Source organism: Euphorbia lathyris, chromosome 1 (assembly GCF_963576675.1).
Source record: "Euphorbia lathyris chromosome 1, ddEupLath1.1, whole genome shotgun sequence".
Classification (NCBI taxonomy): domain Eukaryota; kingdom Viridiplantae; phylum Streptophyta; class Magnoliopsida; order Malpighiales; family Euphorbiaceae; genus Euphorbia; species Euphorbia lathyris.
In genome coordinates, this window is record NC_088910.1 from 51,337,319 (window position 1) to 51,353,204 (window position 15,886).

The window sequence follows — 15,886 nt, forward strand, 5'->3', positions numbered from 1 at the left end:
TATGTGCATGGTGTGTGAGACTTTTCATCACCGTTTCTTAGCGATTTTATTTCTGTTGATTTGCTTTAATAAAGTTTGTTATTTTCCAAAAAAAAATTTTATTAAAAAAAGTTTTTTTTTTTTGTTTTTTTACTAAAAAAATGAGAACCTATTTTGACATTTTACATTGGAAAATTTACATAGAAGTTCACTTTTGAAAAACTATCTACAATTATATCAAGAGGTTAATTACAAAAATGGGTCAAATGGGAAGCTCATTTACATATTTAACCCATTTACTCTACATATCTTAGACTGTTTTTGTGTGACTTTCCCATAATACCCCAATCTTTCATCTTCCTCTTCCTCTTCCTTACGGTTTCTTCTTCACCCAAAATGGCTCCTCCTCCTTCCACATGGATCTAACCTGCAAAATCCGTTGTTGTTTGACGGCGTTCTCCAGCAACTCCTACTTCGGTGAGAGAAAAGGGAAGCGAACGGCGGTAGAGGAAAAACGAGATGGCGATTTTAGGGCGAACGACGGTGAGAGAAGGTGAACGACGGTAGAAGAAGGTGAACAGTGAGAGCAAAGAAGAGGAAGAATGCGAACAGACGGTAGAAGAAGGTGAACAGTGAGAGAAAAGACGAGGAAGAAGGCGGAAGAAAGAGGGCGATTTTAGAGCGAACGACAACCTCGTTCCGTGAGGCGGAAGATTGGGAAACGCAGAGAAAATGCCTAATTCTATAAATCTCACTGAATTATTGTTGGTGTATTCATTTATGTTCTGATTTTTTTGTTAAATAATGTTAGAATCCGTTGTTGTTTGCCATTTTTTGTTATATACCACTTAGCGAATTTTGTTAAAAACACATCCAGACTTCGCATATGCTAACTAAAATCATCAACTAAACCAAACATTCGCTTCGCAGGCTTCACATATGCTAATTAAAATCATCAACTAAATCAAACATTAGCTTCGCATATGCTAACGAAAATCATCAACTAAACCAAACATTAGCTTCACAGACTTCGCATATGCTAACTAAAATCATCAACTAAACTAAACATTAGCTTCGCAGGCTTCGCATATTTAGCTTTGCAGGGTTCGCATATGCTAACCTCTGCGAAGTCAGACGGGAGGAAGACAGCCGCGCGTAAATATTGAAGGTATTATGGGAAGTCACACAAAATCAGTCTAGATATGTAGTAGGTTGAGTAAATGGGTTAAATATGTAAATGAGTCTTCCATTTGACCCATTTTTATAATTAACCCTTATATCAAGTCATATTTTTTAATAATATAAATCTAATAAAATTATTATTTTTAATTAATTTTAAGAATTATAATCTATAAATTAATAGTTTATGATATATTATCTAGAGTTTATGATTTATGAATTGGAGTTTAAATTTTTTAAATTATAATGTAAAAGCATATTTTCTTTAATCTTTTTTTTGGTAGAAACAGAAACAGAAAAGACAAAAAACCAAAACAAAGAAACCTAACCTGGGATAAGCCTAGGGAAGCTAACCCCAATCATATCTTCTAAGAGAAGAGAAGAGAGAAAAATAGGAGGATCAGAAAGAGTTGTGACGCCCAACATCCCCTCATGACCCGCCGCTGCCAAGCGATCAGCAACCCGGTTCTGCTCTCTGAAGATATGGCTGAACTTTATGAACTCAAAGGAAGAACAGAGCCTTTTAATAGCTCTGATAAGGTTTCGGCTATTTAAACAAATAACATGATTATTAGAAATCATTTTAATGGCCTCCAGGTTGTCAGATTCAACAGATAACATCTTCAAACCAGACTCTTGGCAAGCTGTATGCCAGAGAGAATCCCCCAAAGCTCTGCTGAAAAGGAGGACCCTAACCCCAGGTTCTGGGTAAACCCAGACAGCCAGGCGCCCCCAGCATCTCTAAGAACACCTCTAGCAGCAATCTTTCCATCATTGAGGCAAGAGCCATCCGTATTTAATTTCACCAACCCTTCTCTCGGCCTGCTCCAACCAAGGAGGTGGACATCTTTCTTATGGGTAGACCTAGCAAGGGGGTCCCATTTGAAACTCTCAGTGATATTTGAAAGTTTTTCCGAGAAGAATTCAGCTAAGTTAGGAATATAAACAGTTTTATCTCCAAAAATCTCCTCGTTCATCCACTTCCAAATCTGGTGACATATGATAGCAAAGAAAATATCACCATGCTCCAGGTTAGCCAGTAACTTCCCACTCACTCCATCAGAAAACCAGTCAAGCTCAGAGTGGGCCAGGAAAGAAGAAAGAAGGTGGTGGGGAAGAGTTTTCCTCCACACCTCTTTACTCTTAGGGCAGTCCCTAAGAGCATGGCACAAAGTTTCAACATGGCCTCTGCATCTACTGCAAGCTCCTGACTCCACCAGATGCCGTATATGCCTATCCGAATTAGTAAGCAGTCTGTCCTTAACCCCAGCCACAGGAAACTCCTAATGCGGTAAGGGATTTTTAAGGCCCAAATGATTTTCCAAATTTCAGAGATAGGAGCGGACCTATTATGGTTAAAAGCTTCAAAGGCAGATTTGCAAGAATATGCTCCATTATTGGTCAAGGCCTAGCAATGACTATCCTTATCTTCCTCCTTATTACTTATCTTCACTCCTCTAATTCTAAGGAGGGTATCCAGGTTAAAAAAAGTGTCAAACTTAGACCAAATCCAATCCCCCTCAGAGTCAACCACATCGCCGATCCTCCAATTACGGATATTACTAAGCGGAGGGGAGCTACACACTTCTAATAACGGTTTGTCTCCAATCCAGATATCATTCCAGAAGCTGATGGATTTGCCATTACCCACCTCCAAGCCAACCCCCGAGCAGAACTCTGCAAACACAGCGCTAAGCCCTTTCCAGAGAAAAGAACAATTGACAACTCTCTCCTTGAGGCTCCTAAAATTTTTGTCTTTACGATACTTCCCACAAAGAAGACGAACCCAAAGAGAGGAAGGGCATTATCAATTATGATATTTATATAGGAAGCCCACACACATTTACATCAGGGTACGAGCCCACGGCCCAAAATAACCCGACTAGTGGAGAGAGGGCAAGTCTAAGCCTACAGGGTCTTAAAAGCCCGTTAGGCCGATTGATTTTGAAGGGTAGATGTGTAATTAAACAAGAGCTTGCAGAACAGCTCTTTTCTCGAGTGGCAGCCGTGAGCTCTCTATGTAACTGGTCATCTCCGATTAGTCGCGCACGAGTCTCTCCTTTAATCACTCTTGTGGTGAAGTATCTCAATCGTTTCAGGTATATCATTATCCTTCTTCTACAAAAATTTCGATGAATATATGAATTTTTTAGTTCATAAAAAGAGATTGTACTTTAACTTACTGTTAGTGTCTGGCTTCTATTGTCTAAACTGTAGTTTCCTTTTTTAAGAGACTGGATGTTGAGTTGTGCGATTGAATGGGATTTTGTTAATTTGAAAAGAATTGAAGTCGATGATGGTGAAATGAGATATGCAGTTTAAAATTGAAAACACGTTTCTTGTAAATACTGACCATTGTTTTGCTGCAAGTAGTGTGTGAATCAAATTGGAGAGAGATGAAGAAGATTCATGTTCTGATTATTTTTAAAATTTTTTTTATAGTGAAATCAAATTTGACCGTTTAATAAATTTAGTACTGGTAAATAAATTGGCTTAGTATTGATTTTTCAATTTCCAAGTATTAAATTTTCATATTCCTCTTGTTATGCTGCATTATAATAGGATATTGTTAGGTTAGTATAGCAATGGGGAAAAAGGATGCAGGAGGGAAGGGAAAAGGGAAGCAGGCAGGAGGTGCAAGTGAGGAGAAGGGCAAGGGAAAAGCTGGAAAAGCAGATGGACTCGGGACTTGCACTTATGTCAAAGGTTTTTAACCCCTCCCCTACTTTTCTTCCTACTGTATTTTCATATCCCAAGTATTATATTTATGTATTATGGTTTTCTTTTGCTTTAGCAAGGCATATCTTATGTGAGAAACAAGGTAAGATCAATGAAGCATACAAGAAACTGGATGATGGATGGCTTAGCAATGGGGACAAAGTCCCTCCTGCTGAGTTCGCTAAGGTAAATCCACTAGATTGCAATTACGAACCATTTGATAAGTCTTTGCTTAGCAAGTATGAATTCAGATGATATTAGTTCCTGTGTGAAACGGAATGAATCACAATTTGGAACCTTTTTCGGTCATCCCTTGCTTCTCCTCTCTTTGTTCATGGTGGTAGTTTTAACTCCGAGAACAATTGTTCTTACTCTACTGGTACTAGACTAGGTATGGGCACATGGATCTCTAGTGCCAAATTTAAGTCTAAGACTAAGACAATGAAGGGTTGTAAATATATTTAAATATACTGATTCTGTCTTTGGATGTGGACCTTCTGGTCATAATTTGATCTTTTTGTGTGGGCTGAGTCTTAGTGAGGGAATTCTATTTTACTGTTTTCTCTTTCCGTGAATGTTATTGTTTTCCTTTTCTTAGGTAGCAGCAGAGTATTCAGAATGTCCATCTGGAAAGAAGGGTGGAGACCTTGGGTGGTTTCCTCGTGGAAAAATGGCTGGTCCATTTCAGGATGTTGCTTTCAGTACAGCAGTTGGAGCTACCAGTGCACCGTTTAAATCAACGTAATGAATTTTGAATACTTGTTCCCTGCTAACTACTTTTTGTAATTGTAGAATTGGTTGCATATCATTTTGTGCATCAAGTTGACTAATTGTATAATTCATATGCAGTCATGGATATCAACGTTTAATCAACGTAATGAATTTTGAATACTTGTTCCCTGCTAACTACTTTTTGTAATTGTAGAATTGGTTGCATATCATTTTGTGCATCAAGTTGACTAATTGTAGAATTCATATGCAGTCATGGATATCGACGTTTAAATCAACGTAATGAATTTTGAATACTTGTTCCCTGCTAACTACTTTTTGTAATTGTAGAATTGGTTGCATATCATTTTGTGCATCAAGTTGACTAATTGTAGAATTCATATGCAGTCATGGATATCGACGTTTAAATCAACGTAATGAATTTTGAATACTTGTTCCCTGCTAACTACTTTTTGTAATTGTAGAATTGGTTGCATAACATTTTGTGCATCAAGTTGACTAATTGTAGAATTCATATGCAGTCATGGATATCACATAATCTTATCTGAAGGGAGGAAGAATTGACGCAATGCAGCATTTGGAGGGAGGATGGATATTGACATTTTCTTTGTTGCATAGGCAAGTTGGTTTCATCAATGCCATGATGCTTGAATACCCTTACTAAGCACAAGTTTCATGAATCTATTTGTGGGTTATAAATGTTGAATGTTGATACTTTTCTTTCCTTTTCCCTTCCATGTTTATCTATGATAAGATTATGTTTGGTAGGAACTAATAAAATGAAAACATGGGATGGACTCTTCTATTCTTATGATGGATCTCCAGAGTGAAATCAAATGCAATATAAACATGTGGTTTCGTTGGGAGGTTGAGTCAGGTGGTGGTAAGAATGGTTGAAGCCAGGGTGAGGATGGACATGGCAGGAAAAACTGAAACTACTTTTAAAATTAAATAAGCATGATTAATGACGTATTGCATCAGTAAAACTTATGAACATTACATCAAGCAAAACTATTCACTGTTCTTCAAACTTATGAACATTATATACGTTTTGCTCCATTCCTGGAATCAAACACTCTCCATTCCTGGAATCAAATACCCTAATCTGGATGTCTATTTTTCCATGTGCCTTGCCTAAATAAGCTTTGATCATATTTGTTGCAAGTCTCCACCCCAAAATAGTAGGGTTATAAATGGGCGGGGGATTTGGGGCCGTGGAATGGTCCATCCATTCCCAGTCTTGAATATTTTGGAATTCCTATACCATGCCATATGAATAGAGAAAAAATCTTTCTTTATTCCTATTATGTTGGAGTCTCTATGGCAATTGGATTTCCCGCATAGATTTTTATTTTTTATTTTTTATTTAAAGGGACAAAAGTCAAATTTAATCCTAATGTTACGGGAAATTTTAGCTTTATGTTTTCGAAAATTTGAAAATGCCAGTTTGACTGTATTTAAATGTCATATTAGACATTCCAAACAAGTTTGTTGATAAATTAAAGCCGTTTCGTACTTTTTTTTTTGTTAGTTATTTGTAACTATATTAGTAACATAGTGTATATTTTAGATACTTTGATAAAAAAATTGTGATTGACTTATATATGTAACAAGATTTAGTTTTTAGCATTTTAACATGTTTCATCAATTGATGTTTGAAAGGTTTGAAGTAACATAGACAAACTGGTTTTTTCAAATTTTCGGTAATTTAAACGTTATGGTTAAATTTGTATCATTTCATACGTTGAGGCTAAAATCTACACTTTTTTTAAAACGTTAGTGTTAAGTTTGACTCTTGTATAAAATAAAGCATCATATAGTAAAATCTGTATAAATAAATATCCGTGGGACTTGAAAATTATTATCTTATATGAGATTATTAATTTATCGATGAATGAATATTTTATTAATTTATCGATGAATGAATATTTTATTAATTTATAGAATAATTTTTAATTTGTACATTATATTTCTCAAATTAAATAATTGTTTTTTTTCATTAACTAAGAAAAGAAAATAAATAAACAATTAATTAATGTAGAATAGATTATGAATTATCCTAGTGAAAATGAAGCTGTAATGGAATCGTATACTAACAAATAAATTATTCAAGGAGTAATGGGTATGGAAGACGATGACATTCAAGATTCAGATGATAGTAATGGTATACCACATGTTTCTCTAAAAGAAGAACTTTTTGTTGAGAGATTTTGAAAAATTACTTGCTTCAAAATGAGAAGAAAGTACTGAATGTAGTTTATGCTTTCTAAAAAAAGTTAAAGATGAAATTTAATTCAGTTCGCAATAAAAAAAAAGAAACAACTTACTTTATATAATATTTAAATAAATATTATTTTATAAATAAATACATGTGTAATTTTTATATGTATTTAATGAATTATTATTTTATATTTTCAGTGGGCCTCAAAGATTTTTTTTAAATTGTTATCTTATGCATGTAGCGATGTAATTATTTTATCCCATTGGTCCAAGTCAGGATCGGAAAAAATTATTATCTAATCGAGATTATTAATTTATCGAATATTCAATTATCGAGGTCTTACTATATTAATAAAAGAAAATTATATTAATTCAAATATTTTAATCATATGTATAAATATTTTAATTAGCATTACAATTATGTTTATTAAATATAAAAAATTAATATTATTATTTAAAGAATATATAATTTTAATAATAATTTTTGGGATTTTGAAAAAGTTAGGAATTGGATCCTCGTGCGGTGGATATTCTCCATTTCTGTTCTTATTATGAGTTCGGGGATAAAAAATTCTCTACGGGATTTTTTTTTAAAAATTCTCCATCCTCATCCTCATCGTGTGGATCCCTAACAGAGCCGAAGTATATCTTCCCAGTTGACAGCCTACAAAATAGCTAGCAATTTTTTTTAATTTAATTGTTACAAAATGTGTGTAAAGAAAAAAATTTTAGTCTTATTTATTTTGTAATTGAAGAAAATAGTCTCATTTATTATTTTAAAATTGTGAGAAATTTATGGTCAATATTATATTGGCAATTTGGCATCTAGGAACAGAATTTTGGTTCAAAAATGGAAAGCTAAACTGAGTACAAAAAATACCCACACCAATTTACACATCAGCAACGCAGAGCGCCAACCATTGGAGATAAGCAAAACGACCTCGAAAATCTAAAAAGACGCGTGTCCTCCATATGCAATTTCACCTTAATTTCTAATAAGATTTTTAGTCCTCTGGCTGAAATTTTGGTGCCAAAAGAAAGGAAGACACCATCAACGAACAAACTTTCCCTCTTCACCTAACCGTTAAATCGGAGCCTACTTACAGACATATCTACTATTGAGAGAGATCGAGAGTGAGGATGACAACTGCTTCATTGTGTTCGTCGACTCAGATCAATGGCTTTGCAGATGGGCTTAGACTCCAGAAGACCCATTTTTTTCAACCCACTTCAGTAACTCCTACAAGGTATTTTTTTTTTCCAGCTTTTTGTCAATTTCTTTTCCAATTAACTTTACTGGGTACTTGAATTTGTGCTATAGATGTGTTAATTAATAGTTATAGTAATTCTTAATATAAATTTGTTGGCGGATGACTGGGTTTTGAATTGAAATACGTTGAATTGCTAACTAGAGTCTTGCAGCGTACATGTTTGTGGTTATACTTAGCTGAAACTGATCTCGGGCCTCGGCAACTGAATTTGCATTAGCGAGTAGAATTGCTAGGTAGTCATGGACTTCTATTGAGATTAAGTTGGATCACTCATTATTATTACACACGTTTTTGCGTGTGATTCTCCGTTCCTTTACACTTCAATTAACTTTCAGACTGCTTTTCGGGGAAGCAGACGGATACTTATGCTGCTGTATGCAAACTCAGTTAACCTTTTCTGTTAAAAGCTTGAAATGGAGCTCTGTGATTTTTTTATGTGTCATTGATTGTGCAAGTAATCAACTGCTTGGCTCTAAACATAGATCAATTATCTGTTTTGATATTGCAATGGATGCTAATTATCAAGTTGGATCTTCTATAATACTTTGTACTCTCAATGAAAATTTACTTTATATCATAAAATATCTGCTACATCTTGGTATTTTCTACAGGAGGAAATTTCACGCTGTAGTGAAGGCATCAGCTCGGGTTGATAAGTTCTCTAAAAGTGATATTATTGTTTCTCCATCAATTCTTTCCGCTAATTTCGCAAAGCTAGGAGAGCAGGTTTGGCTCTTTTATCATTACTACCTCAGCAGTATTTACAGCATATAGTTGTTATGTTCTGTAGCTCTAGTGAACTGGTATAACGTATATTTTTTATAATTTGTAAGTTTAATTTTTTAATTTATGTTTCTTTTCAGTTCAGTACTAATTGTCTTGGAAATTCTGGTGTCCATGATCTTCTGTTTGATGATTTTGGTATAAAAGGTTCTTCCATTCTTGTCTAGGTCAAAGCAGTGGAGTTGGCAGGTTGTGACTGGATCCATGTTGATGTCATGGATGGCCGTTTTGTTCCAAACATCACCATTGGGCCTCTTGTAGTTGACGCTTTGCGCCCAGTGACAGATCTTCCTTTGGATGTGCACTTGGTATTCATTACATATCATTTTCCTCTACTGCAGTTTTAAGTCAAATTTCAGTCACCCTTCTCTTCATACGAGTAAATCACTGCAGATGATTGTAGAGCCTGAACAGCGAGTGCCTGATTTTATCAAAGCTGGAGCTGACATAGTCAGTGTTCATTGTGAGCAATCTTCCACCATTCATTTGCATCGCACCGTAGATCAGGTAACATACACATTATTTTAAGCTGCAAGAATTAGTGATTAATGTGTTGGATCTGAGAAGTGAAAGTTGTTAACAAGATCCTTCCTTTGTATCATGAGGGGCCCAAATTAGCAATAAAATATGATTTAAAACAAGGATTTTCTACTTGCAGCTTTTTGCTTTATAGATTTGAAAGTGGAGATTGATGCATGCATTAGTTATTTTTCTATCCACTTTCATTAAAAGATGTAGTAGAACATAAGCAACAAACTTTTTGTCCATAGTTTGAATTTTCTAGTGGCGGAGAAACTTGATTTGTTATGTTAAAACATAAATGGCATTCATAGTTTTGCTGCGATCTTGATAATCAGGATGATATTATGCTGTTAGAAATTGCTTTTACATATTGCTTAATATTTTTTATGCTCGTCTCAAGAAATAAACATGCTGGTCTACTGATGTACCTCTCTTAATGCTATAGCGAGAACTTAGATGATTTAATATTTGCTCATTGCTTTTCCTGTTTTGCTGCTATTGACACTTAGTCATGACTTCCTCTGATGAATTAGATAAAAAGTCTTGGAGCTAAGGCTGGAGTCGTCTTGAACCCTGGTACCCCATTGGCTACCATAGAATATGTTCTTGATGGTAAGCTTACTGTCCTTACCTTTGGTCCCCATTTTTGTCCTTTTTTATTTCTGGAAAGATGGTTCTTCTAGAGGGAGCATGCTTGTCACGGCTTCCAGCTCTCCCTACACAGCATGTAGGATTTGTTTAGTTGATTGGAGGTCAGTTATGGATGCATGTCTGTTGCCTTGCTAGGATAAGCACAAAGAAAAATATGAGATGAAACAAAATTTAAAAAATAGAAGCTCTTGAAATGATCTCTACATGCCTGAGTGAACTTACAGTGAAGGGCTGGATCTTTATTTCTCAGTCCATGGATATCTTTGATTAGTAGCATCGATGTTGGTTGGCAGTACAGGTTAAGTTGTATCAACTGCCTTGGGAGTGAAATGGATTAGGCAAATCAAGTTGTCTTCGTACTCTTTTCTGTATGGTGGGATACTTATAAGTTATATATGTTAAATGGTTGCTAAAATGCGTCATTTAAGGGGATTAACATAGCTACTTTTGTTTTATAGACCATACTCGTCCTTAATTTTGTTCCAGTTATATTTGGCTATATGGATTGTTTTCCATCATTTTTCTCAATGGAGGGCAATTTTATTTTTCACAAACTTTCCAGTCAGGTTCCTTTTTACTAAAACACAACATCAGTTCAAATAAGAAGGATTACAGATTTTTGGTTCCTTTCCATGTGTTTAACATCAGTTGAATCACATCTTGACAAAACAAGTTTTTTGGTTATGTTGACAGCGGTTGATCTAGTCTTGATTATGTCTGTGAACCCTGGTTTTGGTGGGCAAAGCTTTATCGAGAGTCAAGTAAAGAAAATCTCAGATTTGAGAAGAATGTGTGCTGAGAAGGTATGTTCCTTCTCCGTGGCCATGTATATACTTTGCACGGCATATTTATGTTTCTACTACATTTCCTTGCATGATCCAAGAACTACTACATTTTGGTTGCATATGCAGGGAGTGAATCCATGGATTGAGGTGGATGGTGGAGTTGGTCCCAAGAATGCATATAAGGTGACTAAAATATTTATATTTGCAATGAGCCTAAATAATGATTCGAAGATCGTTATAGGATTTTGTTCTTTGCTGTTAATAAACTTGGTGTTTGACAATCTTTCAAATATTATTCCTGCCAAGATGATGTCAAAGAAACTCTAAATAGATTCTGAGGTAATGGTTTTAAATTGATAATACAAACTACAGTTTTGAAAGAAGTTTAAATGCTGAAAGACTTGATACAATTATTCAATTTGCATCATTTAATTATGGAAACAGAAAATATAGTTCCTTTTATAAGTTTTACTGTCTATTATTGTTTATGACAACTTCTCATTGTACAATTAGTGAAATCTGACTGATCTCTGTCTTGGTAAAGGTTATTGAGGCTGGGGCAAATGCTCTAGTTGCTGGTTCAGCTGTATTTGGAGCTAAAGATTATGCTGAAGGTAATAGATACAGTTGAATCTCTAGTTAGGTTTGATTTTCATTTTATAATGCTCTTTGCTGGTGTGATTTTCTATCGTGTTCTTTTACAGCTATAAAAGGCATCAAAAATAGCAAAAGGCCAGTAGCAGTACCAGCTTGATTTATTGCAGGAAGATCTAATTTCATTAAATATGCAACATTTGCATTGTCCATTCTCATGTACGTATGTTACATTATCACTAGGTTAGCATTTCAACATTCAAATTTTATGAGCATCCTTAAGTTTTGAATTTCTGATTCGGTTATATTATGCATTAGGCTGATTATCCCTGTTGTTGCAGATAATTCATGCAGTAGATAAGCAACTTATTGCTACGATCGCATCAATCCCCTGTGCCTATATACTTCTTTGGTTGATTTTCTTTGAGATGCAATAAATTAATAAGGAATTAAGTCGCCTGTGCCTATTTACTTCTTTGGTTGATTTTCTTCGAGGTGCCACTGGGTGTATAATTTTGACAATTTATAGGGATTCAATACAAACTTTTGTAACAATTGATAGTTCCATTGATGTTTCAATTTGTATCTTTCTTCTTTCCTCTCCATGAAATGAAAGAAACTATATTAGCCGTACTAGCGTGGATTCAAACATTCTCTTTACATAACAGGCATATGGAAACTAACAATCTCTGCTGCCTGTAACCATGTGTGTAGTTAATGCAAAAACTGATGCAGTGCATATACATTGCCTAAAAGTTAAACCGCAATCATATATATATATATTGCTATCATTGCACTTTGCAAAAATATACACAATAATTTTATCTCTTCAGTGCTTGATTCATACTGTCCTGCCTGCCCATGGGGGGCATATCAGGCACGTGCTATATAGTAGACATAGCCTACTAGTTATATCACAATCGCTGCATATTATGTGCAAATATATACAGAACAGTTGGATTGCTTCTTCTGTCCTCTATACTTCCCGCCTGCACACGGGGCATGAGCCATGTCTTATGAGCCACTTGTCCACACATCTCAAGTGGAAAGTGTGGTGGCAACGTGGTAAGCTTCTCGCTATCTCTCCTTTTATGATAGTCTAGAAACAATAGAAGCATAGTTTTCATCAACATCACTACTACGAAACAGAAAAGGAAAGATATAGAAAGATCCAAGGTATTTTAAAGGAAAAAGGGGAGGCAGGAAACCTGCAAGCATATTGTACAGCAAATGGTCTGTTTTGCCAAGGATTCATCCAAGGTATGGCAAGGCAATTTCTTTAGTGAATCTCTTGACAACCCTGTGGAAGTGACTTCAGGTCGAGTATCATGAATCTCATCGTAGCTGATATCAGCAAAGTTTACCTGTTCATGGAAAAAAAAGTTGATTAATAATTCCCATATTATTTAAAAAAGGACATACTGTGCAGTCTTGCAACTTTAAGTTTATTATACATATCTTCAAGAATCAAGGCTACAAATGCTTCAGATCAATCAAAAGATGAGAAAGAAAACCCTGCTCAAAAGCATAATCATCCCAACTTGCAGAATATGATGTTCCCTACAGATTTTGGTATCATAACTTTAAGGGTATGTTTGGTAGAGAGGGTTGAAGGGAGGAAGTAGAGAGGAGGGGAGGATTGAAGGCTACAATTAAAAATTCTAAAATCCAACAAATAGTACTAAAGAAAAATAATATATGAAACCATAAATAATAACAATTAAAAAGTCTAAAATCCAACAAATAGTCAAACACTAAATCAAATCCAATCATCTTACTTAATCATAAAATGCATGAAATAAATTCCAAATTAACTACTAACTCTTCCATAATCATAATTTAAAGTCTCCATTTGTGATATTTCTGACTCTTCAAAATGGAGCAGCTCTTTTTTTTTTTGTGTGTGTGTTGTTTTTTGCGATATTTATGCCGTCCAAATCTTCTTTCTTTATTTATTTATTTCTTTTTATTCTAGTTTAGTTTTAGGTGTAGATCATATAGATGGGAAAGTGTTGAGACTAAAACATCCTATTTTTAACTTGTACCCCTACAAAACATTGTGTAGCTTCTAAATTTGTGCCTAGATGCACCTCCGGCAACATGATAGGCTAAAAAAGGCGCACGCCTCTTGATTAGAACCCACCTGTTGGCTTCTCAGGTGAGATGCCTGGAGCCTAGTGCCTTTTGAGCCTAAGGCACGCCTTTTATACCTATGATGGTAACCCAAATATGAAACACAAACTCAAAAAATAGAAGCAAATATGCATGGAAGAACATTATACAAATAAAAATGAACTTTTTATCTAATTAAAAGCATAAATAATTACTGTTTCCAGCGCCGTGTTTCATAACATTGAGAAGGTATAAATTACAAGAAATACCATATGGAATTCGACCGAAACAAAAAAAGCACGAAGACCTAGAGGTAATGTTACAGAAGCATCTCAAATCTCAAGTTGTGCACTCCAAATTTTTTCTCATGGTTTATGCTGATCTTGCAATATCAAGTCTCTATACTCAATAGGGAGGAAGGATGAGTAGGCTTTTATATCATACATGTGATGTGAGTTAGTGAAATACCTACGATGCACATAAACTCATGTCACGATGAGTTTCACCGTTTCCAGTTAGATGTGGGAAACGGAAACTCTCGGAAACTGATACCAAACGTTTCCGTAATTACCCAAAATATGAAACACATCTCAGTTTCTTTTACTGTTTCTCTACCTATTTCAACTAAAATTCCGAAAATTCAAACTTTCTATTTTACGATTCCTATTCAGTTTAAGATTAGGAAAATTGAAACTTCCTATTTGACATATAATTCTTTTCCTTGTATACTTCAATTTAAAGAACTTACCAGTATTTCTTTCTCCTATGGTTTATGTCTCTTGAATCTCGATTGAACTTGGACTTTCTTCGTCTTGTTCTTAGTTCTTGTTTTCTTTAAATATATTATTATATTTTTAATATTTATAAATATACCCCTATATTTTTTATATTTTATATTTACACGTTTATGTGTCCTGTGTTTCTTAGAAATTAGGTTTCCTAGTGTCCTATGTTTTTTAGAAATTAGGTTTCCAGTGTCAGTTTTTCAGAAATTAGGTTTCCCAGTGTCGGTTTTCATTTCGTTTCAGTGCAACATAGGTGAAATCGATGAAAACAAAGCAGTAAGATTCAAAAATCCCAGGAACCAAAACAACAAATGCTTAATACAGAGAAAATGCCATCAAATTAGAGTGTAAGTAAAATAAAATTGAATACCTGCCATTGGTAGGCAGTCAGAACGGCAGGTGTTAACTGTTCATCTACAAGCCTTCCCCTGAGAAGCTGTTCTATAAAATCTGCCTGAACCAGAACAGACACTTGGTTGTCTACATATTCAAAGGAATTTGAAAAGATCAGAAAAATTTCCTGTATGGGGACTATACGAACCATAGATGAAGGACCTCGTGAACCGGACTGTTCCAAGCACCAGTAAGCCCGGGAAGCCTCCAAGACCTCAACAGAAAGCACAGCACCAGCAATGGCTCCCAGTCCAGCCCCACGAAAAACACCATAATCAGAAGCCCGGCCAGCTAACGCACCAGTAATTGCTCCACTGAAAACTCCAGCTGCAACAAAGGCACATGCATATTGAACAGCTAAGATAGCCAGATGCAAAAATCCCTAATTTTCTACAAAGAGTTTCGATCATACATGACGAATACACCTTGTAATCATTCGGTAGAGGGAATAGAAATAGAAATAGATGCTAAAAACTGGGGAAAATAAAATCACCTATGGCGAAAAACCCAGTGAGAGCTCCAGATATGGCGGAAGCCACAAATTTGGGAAGGGAATCAGCAACCCAATTCCCTCCAATTTCAACTAGATTTTCCATGAGAGGCAAGTAGGTGGAACCGCCGCATGTGTGGCATGGATCCGACCCAGATTGATACTGTGTACAGGTGCAAGGAGGCACGACATCCATAGAGCGCGAAATCGAAATTCTAAAAGAAAACTCAGGGTAAAAGAGAGGAACTTGAGAGATGTTGGAAAATGGTCATGTAAATTGAGCCTAATTTTCGAGATAAAGAGAAAAATGGAGGGCGGGGAGACGCAGATGAGTGGCGGGACGGGTAGGGTAGGAAAAGAACGTACTTTTTTCGTTTTTATGTAAAAGTTGTAATCCACGTCTTACTCTTCAGTTTGTAATTGCCAGGTGGAAGTTGTTGGTTAACTGAACACACACATGGGAAAAAGAAAGAAAAAAAATTAGAACAACGTCAAGGTGAGGAGAGAGTTTGAAAAATCAAAACATCGGAGAAAGGATGATATTTTACTACAAACAAGCTTCTCTCTGCCTCCTCCCTCCGCAGATTGGCTTCCAGTGCTAATTCTGTATCACCAGAGGTATCAGCAGGAGCAGTAGCCCAACCATCTCAATCTGTAATAGTCTGATCTAATCCA

General features: G+C 35.4%; 3 protein-coding genes across 7 annotated transcripts; 2 read left to right on the top strand and 1 right to left on the bottom strand.

The window, feature by feature from the left end:
- The first annotated feature begins 3,099 nt into the window (after positions 1 to 3,099).
- Positions 3,100 to 5,416, top strand: LOC136232427 (uncharacterized). Of its 3 annotated transcripts, none has more exons than XM_066021590.1 (5): positions 3,100 to 3,257; positions 3,721 to 3,864; positions 3,953 to 4,062; positions 4,475 to 4,617; positions 5,127 to 5,416. In XM_066021590.1, the coding sequence occupies exons 2-5, from the start codon at positions 3,744 to 3,746 to the stop codon at positions 5,167 to 5,169; spliced, it is 417 nt and encodes a 138-aa protein (XP_065877662.1). In that variant the 5' UTR covers positions 3,100 to 3,257; positions 3,721 to 3,743; the 3' UTR covers positions 5,170 to 5,416. The 3 variants fall into 3 exon arrangements, with proteins under 3 accessions (XP_065877662.1, XP_065877681.1, XP_065877670.1); XM_066021609.1 differs by having other exon boundaries at positions 3,105 to 3,257; positions 3,742 to 3,864; XM_066021598.1 differs by having other exon boundaries at positions 3,110 to 3,257; positions 3,732 to 3,864.
- A 2,353-nt stretch (positions 5,417 to 7,769) lies between these two features.
- On the top strand, positions 7,770 to 12,064 carry LOC136232449 (ribulose-5-phosphate-3-epimerase, chloroplastic). 2 transcript variants are annotated; one of them, XM_066021637.1, is made up of 10 exons: positions 7,770 to 8,072; positions 8,708 to 8,822; positions 9,047 to 9,187; positions 9,273 to 9,386; positions 9,935 to 10,013; positions 10,746 to 10,855; positions 10,964 to 11,020; positions 11,382 to 11,451; positions 11,542 to 11,674; positions 11,773 to 12,064. In XM_066021637.1, exons 1-9 carry the CDS (start codon positions 7,966 to 7,968, stop codon positions 11,589 to 11,591), a joined length of 843 nt encoding a protein of 280 aa, XP_065877709.1. In that variant the 5' UTR covers positions 7,770 to 7,965; the 3' UTR covers positions 11,592 to 11,674; positions 11,773 to 12,064. The 2 variants fall into 2 exon arrangements, with proteins under 2 accessions (XP_065877709.1, XP_065877702.1); XM_066021630.1 differs by having other exon boundaries at positions 7,771 to 8,072; positions 11,542 to 11,650.
- A 119-nt stretch (positions 12,065 to 12,183) lies between these two features.
- Positions 12,184 to 15,556, bottom strand: LOC136232465 (NEP1-interacting protein-like 2). 2 transcript variants are annotated; one of them, XM_066021648.1, is made up of 5 exons: positions 15,215 to 15,556; positions 14,884 to 15,048; positions 14,699 to 14,808; positions 12,640 to 12,795; positions 12,184 to 12,530 (listed from the first exon to the last, which is right to left on the bottom strand). In XM_066021648.1, the coding sequence occupies exons 1-5, from the start codon at positions 15,405 to 15,407 to the stop codon at positions 12,408 to 12,410; spliced, it is 747 nt and encodes a 248-aa protein (XP_065877720.1). In that variant the 5' UTR covers positions 15,408 to 15,556; the 3' UTR covers positions 12,184 to 12,407. The 2 variants fall into 2 exon arrangements, with proteins under 2 accessions (XP_065877720.1, XP_065877727.1); XM_066021655.1 differs by having other exon boundaries at positions 14,699 to 14,782; positions 14,870 to 15,048.
- Between the last annotated feature and the right edge of the window lie 330 nt (positions 15,557 to 15,886).

Coding starts and splice junctions, on each gene's coding strand:
- LOC136232465 (XM_066021648.1), bottom strand. CDS start 15,407: ATGGATGTCGTGCCTCCTTGCACCTGTACACAGTATCAATCTGGGTCG. Junction 12,796..14,698: donor TGACTGCCTACCAATGGCAG/GTATTCAATTTT, acceptor TTCCATGAACAG/GTAAACTTTGCTGATATCAG. Junction 12,531..12,639: donor GCTGTACAATATGCTTGCAG/GTTTCCTGCCTC, acceptor TATTGTTTCTAG/ACTATCATAAAAGGAGAGAT.
- LOC136232427 (XM_066021590.1), top strand. CDS start 3,744: ATGGGGAAAAAGGATGCAGGAGGGAAGGGAAAAGGGAAGCAGGCAGGA. Junction 3,865..3,952: donor GACTTGCACTTATGTCAAAG/GTTTTTAACCCC, acceptor CTTTTGCTTTAG/CAAGGCATATCTTATGTGAG. Junction 4,618..5,126: donor AGTGCACCGTTTAAATCAAC/GTAATGAATTTT, acceptor ATTCATATGCAG/TCATGGATATCACATAATCT.
- LOC136232449 (XM_066021637.1), top strand. CDS start 7,966: ATGACAACTGCTTCATTGTGTTCGTCGACTCAGATCAATGGCTTTGCA. Junction 9,188..9,272: donor TTCCTTTGGATGTGCACTTG/GTATTCATTACA, acceptor AAATCACTGCAG/ATGATTGTAGAGCCTGAACA. Junction 10,856..10,963: donor GAAGAATGTGTGCTGAGAAG/GTATGTTCCTTC, acceptor TTGCATATGCAG/GGAGTGAATCCATGGATTGA.